Raw genomic sequence first — 14,492 nt, forward strand, 5'->3', positions numbered from 1 at the left:
CTTGTCTGCCCAAAACATCATTGATAACATCAAAATTGGAGTTACTTGAAAACATGAAAATTGTAGGAAATTATCTCAGCTTTCTTATGTAAACAATTTAGATCATTTGGACTTCTATAACTTCAGATATGGGTCAAACACTGAATAGTGTTTGGGCTAGAAGACAGATACCTACTTCTTTGTTGTTGCTACAATTTGGACTTGAAAATGGCCTTTTTAAATCTTGGGCTTCTATGAAAGTTGGAGGCCTATATCTTACCTTTCCATCCATATAAAGTAGACCTAAATCATCTACAACTCTAGATATGACCAATTACCGAACAGTGTTCCGGTTTGGATTGCACCGGCATCTCTTTCTAAGTTTAGCCATCTCTTTGTCCTTTCAATTTCAGTTCTTAAATTTATTAATCAATCCTTTTATTTATGTGATAGGCCTGCATTTAAAATCAACATTTACCACAAATTAAAGGTATCTTATATTATTAGATATATTATTATAAAATATACTTTAGTTAAGAAGTTATTGATACTTGAAGTGCAAAATGATGATATAAAACCTTGATAAAAATACACTTTTAAGTACTAATCAAGTTGATTGGTTATCCATTTTAAAAACCAAACTGAGGAGTCGTGTTAAGGTTATTTAGGATGAGAACGAAGACACAAGTGTGATAGATGAAGTATTTCAAGCTAGGGAGTTGGTTGAACCACACCAAGTTGCTCCTTTGATTGATTTAGAAGAAAATTTAAATTTTTCTGTTTTCAATAATAGTCTTATTGATGTTGATGTTGAGAAGTTGAATGTTGTTTTGAGCTCTAGTGGCTTAGAGAATGTTGATGAAGAAGATGATAACCACATTGAATAGTGCAACGAATCTGATAACAATTCAATTGAGAACGAAGATAAAAATTTTGACTAAATATATTGTAAAGCCTTTTTCTTATAATGTAATATTATAGATGATATTTTGGAACATGAAATATTTATTTTATAATTGTTTGCTCTTGTTATTTTGTTGTGCATCCTGTAAGTTTTCAATTTAAGCTTTTATACAGGAGGATAGATAGACAATACAAACAAAACACGCAAAAGTTTGACACAACACCGATGGATTGTAACCTATCGGTATTTTACCGAGAGTTGCAAAATAATTACAGTATTTTACCACAATCACCGAAGGCTATACTGACATACCGTGACCTGTCAGTATTTTATTGAGAGTTGTAAAATAATTACAGCATTTTGCCATAATCATCGATAGTTATACTAGCAAACTATGACTCGTCAGTATTTTACCGAGAGTTGCAAAAACATTTCAGCCCCTGCCACAATCACTGATGGATTTCCTAACGAATTAACTGACGAATGGCACACATCCTAATGCGTGTGACTGTTAGACTTCCTAGTTGGTCAGCACAATTACCAACAGATTTGTCGATGGATGTCGAAAAATATGAAGGGATTTTCAAATTTTTGGCGTGAAAATCAATTAAATACCGACGGACATTACCAATCAATAGAATTTAATTTCACCGCCAAAAAAAAATATTATTCTATTTTTCATTGGTATATCCGTCAAAAAAATTGTGGTATAAAACCCATCTCCCCCCCCACTCCGTGGTTGTTTTTTTCTCCGTTTCCCATTTCATCTTCTCTTCTCCTCTCCATTTGTGTTTTGTTTTTGCAAAAATTGGTGTGAATTTTTATTGTTTTGATTTTAGTTTTCAACATATTAAATGGTATGTATTCTCCTTTCTTTAACTTTATATTTTTTTTACTTTTTTTATTTTAATTATAATTATTTTTATGGTGTTCTTTGTTTTGTGTATTGTTTGTAGATAGAATCTTGAAATCAACACACTATTAAGGTAAATATTTTTCATTTCTAAAGTCTTTAGTTTTTTCTTTTTATTTGTCAAAATTTATTTTATTGTTTGTATTGCCATAATACCTTGAAAATTTTGTTAAATTTGAATTGTTATTGTTGAATTTACATTTAAAATGTTAATTAAAATATATAATTAAATTTAATTAGTTTATATTAATTTTATTATATTATTTTTTGTTATGCTTTTTATTATTTTGATTAATTTTAATTTTTATTTATGAATTTGTATAGATGTTAGTTGAAAATATATATAGATGTTACGTTGTATAGAGTTGATTTTGCAATATTTGTGTAATTATCAATATTTGTAGGTATGAAAATTATAGGTAGTCTCTAATATAGGGGAGGTGCTGGCAAATATTTTTTAAATAATTTAATTTAATTATTTAATTATTTGTATAAATTTGTGTAGATATGTTGAATGAAAATTTAATTACTTAATTATTTGTATTGTAATAATTATTTGATAATTTAGTCTCTTTTAATTGTTATTGTTGAATTTTCCATAAAAATGGTAATTGAAAATGAAGAATTAAATTTTATTGTTTTATCTCAATTTTATTCTATTATTGATTGTTATGTTTTTTATTATTTCCATTAATTTTAATTATTATTTATGCATTTCTATAGATGTTAGTTGAAAATATATAAATGTTGAATTTCTATAGATGTTAGGTTGTATATAAGATTTTCCAATGGAATCAATTGGTTTGTGGTTATCGTAAAGATTTACAGGTTTGAAAACTGTGAGTAGTCTCCAGTATAGGAGAAATGCTGCTGAAGTTTTTTTAAATAATTGAAATTAATTATGTAATTATTCATATAAATTTATGTAGATATATAGAATGAAATCTACAGCACTTCATCAACAGATGGTTGCAATTAGTTCTTCTAGCAGCGAGGAGGACTTATCCTTAGGTGCTGATCACGGCGAGGTAGTTGCGTCAACTTATGATGTTGCCTCTTCTAGCACGGTTTCACAGTGTAGAGATGGTGTGCCTTCATAACAGGGTTAATTCACCCGTAAGTATCAAGCACAATGGAAGGATGACCATTCAATATTAGTTTATTTAGATTTTAGTTTTTTTAAATACTTATAGCATAATTTATGAACAACTAATTGATATTTTATTAATTTTATTTAATTTCAAGTTCACAAACATTGAGGCTGCTCGGACAATAATATCAGTGTTTAAATCATCAATGAAAATTCTATTGTTTCAAAGGAGTCAAGTTTCCAGATATCCTAAATGGAGACCTAATATCAATGCATGGTTTCGACGATTTTAGGTAGGTGTCAACTTTTAATTTCCAACTTATTTTTATAATTTTATATCATGTACAATTTTTATTTTAAATGAATTATTTATATACACAACATAGATTTAAGTGGGATAGTGCGATCAACAATGTTGTGAGGAAGGTATACGAGAATCACGCAGCAACTAGGTAGCATTGAAAATAATATTTATTTTTGTTTTATAATTTTATGTTCTAAATTATAATTTGTTACTATGAAAGTAGATTGCGTGATTTTTTGTGTGATACATAAAAAAAAAAAAAAGCAAAAAGAGATATGAGAGATAACTGTATTGAAGGATGGAATGAGGTGGTGGTTTGGAGTGAATTCAAACCGCCATTCATCTCGGGGGATATATGGATGGCATATATTGAGCACGTGATGTCTGAGCGGTTTGCACGACAATCACATTCCAGTGCCGACAACTAGAACTGGCAAATTCATGGTTTAGTGACCACGCACACTAGCGACTCTATCCCGTTCAGTGCACATGCGAAACGGATAATAAAATTAATTTAAATGAAGTATATTGTTAATTAATCTGTTGTTGCTTATAAATATGTTTAACTTGCAACCTTTTTTTTTCCTTACAGGCTATGTCTCTTGGACATAAGCCGAGCCCAATAGAGCTGTTTGTAGAGACGCGCATGTGCGGAGTCAAGAACACCAAAAAGGGTGCAACAGTTCATGGATAACTGTGCTCAACACTTCATGGTATGTTTGTTTAATTATTTTATTTTGTAAGTTATTATTTTCTTGAATTGAATATGATGATTAAAAAAATCAGGAGACATATAATAGTCGGTTGAGGGAGAGATATGGGGACGATCCTTCGAATCATCTGGATTTCGATCTGAATTTGTGGATGGAGGTAAGATCTTTTGATGGTCCCGATAAAAATCGGGTCTACAAGCTCTCCAACACTACAGTCGAAAACTTGCGGTCAGCCTGTAGTGTCTCAACCATTAGGAGCTCTTCATCATTATCGAGCACCCAGTCTGAGGAGTTCATGGCCTTGAAACAACAATATGAACAACTATCAATGGATTATGATCAGCTCTGTCAAATTGTCATGAAAATTAGATCAAGGATGGGTGATGATACATGTGTAACCCCTTTTTAGTAGTACGGTCCCGGGAACAACCAGCCTCCTCCTCCTCCTCTAGCTCTATTGTTATTCTAGTTTAATTTTGTTTTCAAAACACATTAAATTTGTAATGAATATTATTTAATATTATTTTTATATTGTTAATATTTAATACAATTTTATTTGGTTTTTTATTTGGTTAATTAGTTTTTTTACTATTAATAAATATTTTTAAAAAATATTTTAAATAAATACTGACAGTCTTACAGATGGAACCAGGCCATAGATATTTTACCTAGAGTTGCAAAACAATTACCACTCATGCCACAATCACTGACGGATATATTTTGTTACTGTTTATCATTACTATTACCGACAGGAAATATATGTTGGTATTTTACATAGAGTTTTGAAATATTTACTATCTATGCCACAATCACCGATGGCCATTCTATCAGTGATTACTATTGAAAATGCAGATGGAATTGTTCTGTTAGTAAAGTTCTCGTAAGAAATTGTTTTGGCACGTTTCACTGTCTATAAGATCGTCAGTGTTTCGTAGGTATTTGGTTTTTTTTTTTATTTCTAGCAAAATTAATAATAAAATAAGAAATTATCAATAACAAATATTTTGATAAATAGATTTCATCAATGGTAAGAATTTTACCAATAAATTATATAGCTTACATTGATAGAACATGAATATGTAAGTAAATATATTTAATGGTGTAGTGTGTGCCAGTTGTGAAATGCTTTAAATATTAGATACCCAATCAATCGTTTTATTGTGTAGAATATAACTGAGAAATGAACAGTTGGTTAAGGACAAAACAGTAAGGCTCTCTGTTCACTGTCTTAATTTTTTATTTTTTGGGCACTACTGGATTTTTCAATAATTCATAATGCTTTCAGAGTTTGGAGTTTGTAGAATTAGTAGTGGTGTATGAAAATTAGTTCAAATATCTATATTAATTTAAAATAAATAATTTATAATAATGATATTTATTTTTTTTTTACAACACTCATTAAAATATCCACCAGCAAATTGTGTACCTTATAAAACATTTTTATATTTTCAAGGAGAGTTTGGTTTGGGTAAATATTTTGCTAATATAACATAAAATATTTTTCATCTAATAAATTTTATAATTTCTGGTAAATAAATAAGTAAAAAAATTTTATAAAAGTTAAATAATCATGATTTGTTATGGTAATATTGGTAGTAACTTTGACAGTAATGACATAAAGGTAATGATTTTAATAATAATAATAACAACAATAATAGTAAAATTAATAATATTAACAAAATAATGATATTTATAATAATAATACTTATGGTTATTAAACTTGGCTTGGGGTTAACTTGGTCAAGAAACCACTGGATTAATTTTAAAAAATTTTAAAAAATATTTGATGTTTTAATATCTTATATAAAAAGATTAAAAAATATTTATATAAATATAAACTATATATATTATAAATAATAAAATTTAAAAGTTTATTATTTAAAAAAAATATTTTATATTAAAAAATATTGTAATTCTGATTCTGAATGATATTATCACTACCAACTACAATCTTAATTTTTATTTTTTTTAATTCAGTCAGAGCTCTAGAGTCTTAAATTAATCTACCGGGCAGAGTCCGGTCCTAAATCAACCTGCCAGGCACTGATAACTATTGTAGCATCGATGTGATTGTTTAAGTTTTTGAAAAGCATTTTTATCTAGAATAAGGAAAATAAAATAGAATTCAAAGAATAAGGAAAATAGAATTTTAAGAAAAGGGTCACAAGAATAATAATAATAATAATAACTTTATTACTCAATAAATTTCTCTCTAATTCCCTGCCTCTTCAAGGAGGCACAGCCCTTTGAATATGTCAGAAACCCACACTAACAAAGAAAGAAAATTAGAATCCCTAAACAAGAAATAAAAACTAAAGCTGAAAATCCAAGATCAAACAATAAAACAGCATTTTCAATACCTAATTTGAAAGCCTTCTTGAAATGAGCTAGCAAAGTGATCCAACAATCAAATAAAAAAATTTGACCTTTCCAGTGACAAGATCAAACAATAAAACAGCATTTTCAGTCAGACCAGTCCTCTTGCACAACCAAGCCTCTTTTTCAGCTATGGCATGTCTATCTGGTCCATAAAATTATCTGGTAGACTATCCACATGGTCTAGTTGCAACAAATCCATATCCGATTGTTCAAAGCCTCCTGCCATCAACTTCTTTATAAACATGGAAAGGAAAGTTACATGAGACTGGACACTAGAACTGCAATTCACGCAATAGTTCATCAATCCGAGGTTTGGTTCACTCAAAGTATCGCAACAATTTAGAGCTAGTTTTTTGCTTTCATAAGTAGACGTCAACATGAACAAAATTGTAGCAATCTACTGTGACTGTTCCAATTCAGAATAAAAACAAAAGAAAGATATAGCCGTCTACATTCAGTTATGGACGTGTTCTAAAACCAGCTGCAGCATTTCTTTCTCATTTAAAGTTACAATGCAAGAAATTCATAGCAAGTCATAATCATGTATTTGGCTTAGAAATCAGAGGGGGAAATGCAGATATTGAGAAATTAGTTGATTTTGTCTGGGGAAGCATCTCACTTAATTTACATGGAAGATGTGGCAGACCCAAAGGGCTTTCAAGACCTCCTTGACCCAACACCTAGGAACAGATGTTGAAATAATAAGGCTAGAACAAAGTTCAGTGGCTTACTGAAATGTGAAACACAAAACCGACAGTAAATTTGAAGCCTATTTCACTCGTCACTAAGCTATCTCAAAGAAGCTGTATGCATTTTTAGCATATGTTTCAATGAGAAAAAACTTGACAAAAGTAATCAAGAACCAAGAATGCAAATCTCCTTTGTTCTGGTCAGTTTTGATTGTCTTTGACCGTTTCAAAGTATTTCCACCACTCCCTTTGTTTATGGCCCATTGAGAAGAGAAAATCTTTATGCCTTGACAACTATGCATGAACATTACGGGCCAAGGAGTGAGAAGACTCACAGGGAGGATATTGTAGCTAGAGAAATGTAGGGCTGGGCAGCTGATTTTGCAGCACAAATAGCAAGGACACCATTGGATCTTTCCTTCTCTTCTGTGTAAAACTTTCAGTAAACTCTAACCCCTGAAAAGACAGCATTATTGGACTAAATGTAAATTTGAACCATAAGGTATGAACATAAAATACCAAGATGTAAACTTGAGGTATAAAGATATGAAAATGAGACATGGAGCTCTGGACACTAAGCATAAAGTCATTTATTTTGGCCCACAAAAAAAAAACTATCTGAGCCCTTCCAAAACGAGTTGTTTTTTCCAGTAAAGTGCAGGTTGTTACCTTCAGCTATGGTGTTTACTCCATGAAGGACTTTTCAAGGCCCTGCTTCCAACATCTCAAAAAATGAAGCATGGCGATGATAATCTTGCTGAGAAGAGGTCATTAGAAACCAAACGAAGAGGTCATTGTTGAGGTCATTAGAAAACCAAATTGCAAAAAGAAAGCATAGGAAGTTTGAATGGAATTATTATAACCTGAACCTGAAGCAACACACTTATTGATAAGGATTACTGCTCCTGATGCCATTCTGGAACCAAACGAAGGGGAATAACAAAAATAGACACATAAAAAGTCAAAAAACATAAATTGCACCAGAAAGAAATGTGTACCAACTACATAAAAGTAAAAAGACATCAACTCTACCAATTATAGTCGCCTACAGCACACCTCCCATCAATTTTTTTCAGCCCATCTACAAAAGGTACCAAATCACCATAATTGGCCTTTAACTGAATCTAATTTTAACTACCCCAGAAATGACAAGGATACAACATAGAAGGTGAATGTCATTCATAGTAAGGTACAGAAATTATAAGCAAGAAAACAGCCTGTACCTTTCAGTTATGTGAAGAAAGGCTCCTGAACATGAAGTTCAAAGTTTACAGTCTTTAATATCTGATAAGATTCAACAATTATTTATGATCATAAAAATTGAAACAATCAGTTAAGAATTGTGAAGATACCAATAGAAAGCAAAAACTAGCACCACAAAAAAATATATATTTACCAATTCAGTTCCTTCATTCAGATTCAAATCATTCCATTCTCTTCTCCATTTGGACTCACTGTCTTCATCCGCCAAGTCCTTTTTCTTAGATGCCTTTCCACAGGTTACAGAATCATACAATGCCATCACTAGGAACTTGTACAGAGGCTGTGGAGGAACTTGTCTGAAGCAATCTGCAACAGTTTAACTCACTGACTGAAAAAAGAAAAATTAGCAAATAAAGCAATATCAAATTGTCTTTTAAGTAACATTAATTAAGAAAACAACAATCAAAGCACAATAAAGTCACGAACTTTCTCTCCCTCTCTATTTCCTTTTCATATTTATTCTTTCTATAAATTCTCAGCAAACAATCAATGGCCAAAGGAATAAATCCCAATACAAGTATATACAACTTTAAAAAAAAAAAAACTAAATTAAACCAATTAAAATTATAACTTCAAAAGGAGAATCTGTTTTTCTTTCACAATCCTTTCCTTACCATTGAATTTCTCAGCAACCATCAATAATATCATCAAAAACCAAAGTCAACAAACTAGCCCAAATGAGTCAAAGCATGCCACTCTCCCAGAAACCAAACACAAAAAGAAAAAGAACCATAAACAACCAATCCAATAAGGTCATTTCTAATGCATAAATTTCAAAACTTTCTTACCAGAAGTAGTATGTAAGATGGGATGGTGATCATTTTGATCTTCTTTGAGCAGGTAAGAAGAGGACTCCCTTGAGGGGCCTAAATTGAACCCCAGGAGTGAACTTTACTAATTCTTCTATACAATCTTTGAGCTCTACTGGGCTTGTTACTGGCGAAGTTGGCTGCTCTTTTTTTGTGCAGACTTTACCTGTTTCAGTTTTCTCCGTGGTTAACATTAACAGGCAGTGCTTGCATTTCCAAGTTGTCTTTTGACGACAAATCGGCGATTATCCGAGCAATGGTAGACGACAGTTTGTTTATTACCAAATGGATTACGCGTGGTTTTTAAGTTGGAGCGACAAGTCGTCCACGAATTTTACTTCGAATAAAATGATGGGATGGGAAAATGTTTATTTAATTTTGTAAGTAAATTATTTATGTTGCTTGAGTACATTTTAGTGGAAATTTTATTTTTTAAAAAAAATATTTGATTTAAATGATTGAACTTTCATTAAATTTAATCAGATTAAATAAATCATTAAAAAAATAATCAAATTAATTAAATTTACTGAAATTAATGTTTATATTCCTTATAAATTAAAACATGACATGAATTAAGTTTATGGTTATGGAATTGATGGATCCACTCATCATATTAAGTATAATTTGTTAAATTATCCTATTATTATTTTTATATCTCATTTATATTTATAAATTCTCTTACCTTTAAAAAAAACATAAGTAAATTTAAGGTGGATGAATAGCAAAAATAACATAACAAAGAAAAGTAAAAGATATGGGGGGGAATCTGAATTAAATTGGAATTTAATATTATTGCCTTGAGAAATTTTGTTACATTCTATAGTGGGGTTGGTCCCCTAGGTTTGGTCCGATATTCAATCAAATGAATGAAAAAATCTGTATTGACTTTCCTCCTGAAAATTTTGTGACCATCTCCCTACCGGGATAAAATCCATCTCTGCAGCGCTCTTGATTTCTGACCTCCACTTCTTTATGGTATGTGTCTAATCTACCTGTACAGTATCGTATATCATGATTTTTTATCCTGTGTTCATGGAAGCTGGCTTGCACCATTCATCTTCCAGAATTTAATTTAGTATCCTAGGTATAATGTTACTACATCCTAGACTGGACTAGTATGGTTTGAGCTATCTGTGGTTCCAGTTTCCGGTTCCTTTGCGACAGACGGATGTGGCTTAATAAAACCATCTAAAGAATGGTGTTCTTGCTCGTGCTGAGCCAGCTTTGCCCATATCAGAACCAAAAACACCATGACTAAAGAGAGAAACACCAGCGACGTCCACACCATTCGAATGTATCTCTTCAATGGTTTGCAATGGTACAAAAGGATTTCAGAAAATGCGTCCTTCACTGTTTGACATTCTACAAGAACATAAGTAAATTTAAGGTGGATGAATAGAAAAAATAACATAACAAATAAAAGTAGAAGATATGGGGGGGAATCTGAATTAAATTGGAATTTAACATTATTACCTTGAGAAATTTTGTTACATTCTATAGTGGGGTTGGTCCCCTAGGTTTGGTCCGATATTCAATCAAATGAATGAAAAAATCTGTATTGACTTTCCTCCTGAAAATTTTGTGACCATCTCCCTACCGGGACAAAATCCATCTCTGCAGCGCTCTTGATTTCTGACCTCCACTTCTTTATGGTATGTGTCTAATCTACCTGTACAGTATCGTATATCATGATTTTTGATCCTGTGTTCATGGAAGCTGGCTTGCACCATTCATCTTCCAGAATTTAATTTAGTATCCTAGGTATAATGTTACTACATCCTAGACTGGACTAGTATGGTTTGAGCTATCTGTGCTTCCAGTTTCCGGTTCCTTTGCGACAGACGGATGTGGCTTAACAAAACCATCTAAAGAATGGTGTTCTTGCTCGTGCTGAGCCAGCTTTGCCCATATCAGAACCAAAAACACCATGACTAAAGAGAGAAACACCAGCGACGTCCACACCATTCGAATGTATCTCTTCAATGGTTTGCAATGGTACAAAAGGATTTCAGAAAATGCGTCCTTCACTGTTTGACATTCTACAAGATTTTCCATCTCAGGATACACATTTAGCAGGCTCTGAATGGATGTTGTGTATGCCTCAACTGTTGTATAATCATTACGTGATATGAATTGTCCGCTGGCACATGTTCCGTTGTCGAAACTGGAACAAGTAAATACCTTCAACACCTGTGGAATAGCAATTCAGGTGGTGAATATGAACAGCAAGATCTTAGGCTACAAAATTTATTTGATCTTCCCTTTGACATACCTGTGGGATATCGCCGATTCGGATTGCATTAGAAGCGCACTTATCAGGCTGGAATTGGTATTCAGGTGGTGCTGAGAAGGGGTTGCACACTGTATAAGGCAATCCTTGTATGGTCGATAAGTTTGCATTCACCTGCGATGTTTCAGCAGAAGAAGGTATTAGTGTAAATCACATGATAAAATGACAGAGGTTAAATCAGATAGAAACAAAATGCAAATGACATTTAGCATCCTGCTAATCTACCTGATTGACAAGGCTGTAGATCCCTTGACTGACATCAAATAAGACTGGTTTTGCAGAGAGCAATTGATCGCAGGGAAGGATTGAACTCAAGCTGTTATTGTAAGGGTTCTGTTGAAAGCTTTCGAGAGCTGTGCATGAATCTCTTGAAAAGCTGCAGAACATGTGGATTTTCCCTCAATAAGTACTCAGAAACCTCAGCTCCTCAATCAATTCTTATGAACTTTTGTTTAGAATAGAGAAATTGAGGTAATGGAAAAAACTTGAAAGACTTACTTTTGTAAGAAGAAATACAGCCCAAAAAATATCCAGCATAGAACAGTCAGGATCCAACACACTGCTATTAGTCTGCAAGAGAAACAAATCATAAGAATTTGTATAATCCAATGTACTTGACAGTCAATTCCTTCTTTTAGGAAGTGTGCTAGTTCGGCTTCAGCCATGCAAGGATCCTTTATTTCACTTACATGTTAAGTGGTCGCCGTAACCTCAGAGTTCCACAGACTGCAACAGAATGAATTCAAACTTAGATGAGAAATATATTCAACATGATCATAATAATGAATAGATGTTCAGATGCTGAATCATAATAAATTGCCAGATTTTGGTGTTTTTTTTCTATTCCATTCTGATTTCACGAGGCTCAAAAGTTGTATCAATCAACTAAATCGAAAAGGCAGCAGGACTAATGAGTTGGACACATAGGGAGAAATACCTGAAAGAGCAATTAGCGCAGCTAGGTTCAAGGAAATTGTCACTGTGGTTACTATATACCTGTAGCAAGTATCATATACTATCTTTTAGAGGAGCTCAAATGGACATGGATACACATGATTTGTGATCGGAGAGACAGACTTACACAATCTTGAGACCCTTATCGATCAACCGCCTATTCTTCCTGGCCTGTCTTTGTATATCAGCAGCCTCAACATTAAGTTTCTCTGATGTGGAGGTAAGGAAGCTAGATGCCTGAACCGCAGCACTTTGATTAGATGCTCCTAGACTCTCTTTCATGTCCTTCATTGCTCCTGTTGTGTTGTACATGGTTTTTGTTGCATTGTTTGCCGTGTCGATGATGATGTCTACAACAGTTTTTGCTCGCGAATGGAACTTCGCATTCCCTCCAAGAACTAGCCCAGATGCAGTTCTGCAGATAGTTTTCTATTTGTTAGTCTTGCATCAGTTAATATTATTTGGATTTTGGAATGCAAAAGTTACGTGACTTGCATTGCTAAGATGGTGAAAAATATAGCCAGGAGAATAGGCCAGAGGTAGCATTGCTTATGGCAAGGTAATCTTTTCTTCAGCTTTTCATTCCTTCTATTTTTACAGCAAAAGACAGTTGCTAGCAGAAAGCCTCCATATGCTATGCCACCAAGAAGCCAGATTACCCCAATGACATGCCCATGAACTCCTGTGAACATGGTTGACTGCAAAAAATATAACATGAGATTACATTAATAAATGCTAAAATTATGATGGCATCACTGATTTCCTACATGAGCATCATGATTTCACATAATTATGAATTAATAAGAGATTAAGAGGGAATTACACTCCAATAATGTTTGTTTTTGATATCATATCCTCCTCTATATTTCTTGAGATCCTTTAGAGGATCCACCCTCACTGTATCATCTGGCTGCATCACAGTCTGTGATACATTGTTCACAGCAAGCACATATGTACCTGATAGAACCAGAACAACACCAAGAAATCATTATCTTAAGGGCCAAGTACTTTTCTCCATCCAAGGAAATGGGCCAGTTTGGATTTCCGGATTGAATGGCAACTTCAATCTCAATCAAAGCACAATAAAGTCACGAACTTTCTCTCCCTCTGTATTTCCTTTTCATGTTTTTTCTTTCTATAAATTCTCAGCAACCAATCAATGGCCAAAGGAATAAATCCCAATACAAGTATATACAACTTTAAAAAAAAAAAAACTCTACATTAAACCAATTAAAATTATAACTTCAAAAGGAGAATCTGTTTTTCTTTCACAATCCTTTCCTTACCATTGAATTTCTCAGCAACCATCAATAATATCATCAAAAACCAAAACTAGCCCAAATGAGTCCAAGCATGCCACTCTCCCAGAAACCAAACACAAAAAGAAAAAGAACCGGAAACAACAAATCAAAGTAGTTCATTTTCTAATGCATAAAGTTCAATACTTTCTTACCATAAGTAGTATGTGAAATGGGGTAGTGATCATTTTGATCTTCTTTGAGCAGGTAAGAAGAGGACTCCCTTGAGGGGCCTAAATTGAACCCCAGGAGTGAACTTTACTAACTCTTCTATACATTCTTTGAGCTCTACTGGGCTTGTTACTGGCGAAGCTGGCTGCTCCTTTTTTGTGCAGACCTTACCTGTTTCAGTTTCTCCGTGGTTAACAGGCAGTGCTTGCATTTCCAAGTTGTCTTTTGACGACAAATCGGCGATTATCCGAGCAATGGTAGACGACAGTTTGTTTATTACCAAATGGATTACGCGTGGTTTTTAAGTTGGAGCGACAAGTCGTCCACGAATTTTACTTCGAATAAAATGATGGGATGGGAAAATGTTTATTTAATTTTGTAAGTAAATTATTTATGTTGCTTGAGTACATTTTAGTGGAAATTTTATTTTTTAAAAAAAATATTTGATTTAAATGATTGAACTTTCATTAAATTTAATCAGATTAAATAAATCATTAAAAAACTAATCAAATTAATTAAATTTACTGAAATTAATGTTTATATTCCTTATAAACTAAAACATGACATGAATTAAGTTTATGGTTATGGAATTTATGGATCAACTCATCATATTAAGTATAATTTTTTAAATTATCCTATTATTATTTTTATATCTCATTTATATTTATAAATTCTCTTACCTTTAAAAAAAACATAAGTAAATTTAAGGTGGATGAATAGCAAAAATAACATAACA

General features: G+C 32.5%; 1 protein-coding gene across 1 annotated transcript; it reads right to left on the bottom strand.

The window, feature by feature from the left end:
• Positions 1-10,487: 10,487 nt before the first annotated feature.
• LOC105138993 (uncharacterized) lies at positions 10,488-13,280 on the bottom strand. Its single transcript, XM_011045267.1, has 9 exons — positions 13,111-13,280; positions 12,783-12,985; positions 12,415-12,702; positions 12,271-12,329; positions 12,023-12,059; positions 11,832-11,903; positions 11,559-11,709; positions 11,316-11,447; positions 10,488-11,233 (listed from the first exon to the last, which is right to left on the bottom strand). Exons 1-9 carry the CDS (start codon positions 13,201-13,203, stop codon positions 10,823-10,825), a joined length of 1,446 nt encoding a protein of 481 aa, XP_011043569.1. The 5' UTR covers positions 13,204-13,280; the 3' UTR covers positions 10,488-10,822.
• Positions 13,281-14,492: the final 1,212 nt, after the last annotated feature.

Source organism: Populus euphratica, unplaced genomic scaffold (genome assembly GCF_000495115.2).
Source record: "Populus euphratica unplaced genomic scaffold, PopEup_1.0 scaffold226.1, whole genome shotgun sequence".
Taxonomy (NCBI): domain Eukaryota; kingdom Viridiplantae; phylum Streptophyta; class Magnoliopsida; order Malpighiales; family Salicaceae; genus Populus; species Populus euphratica.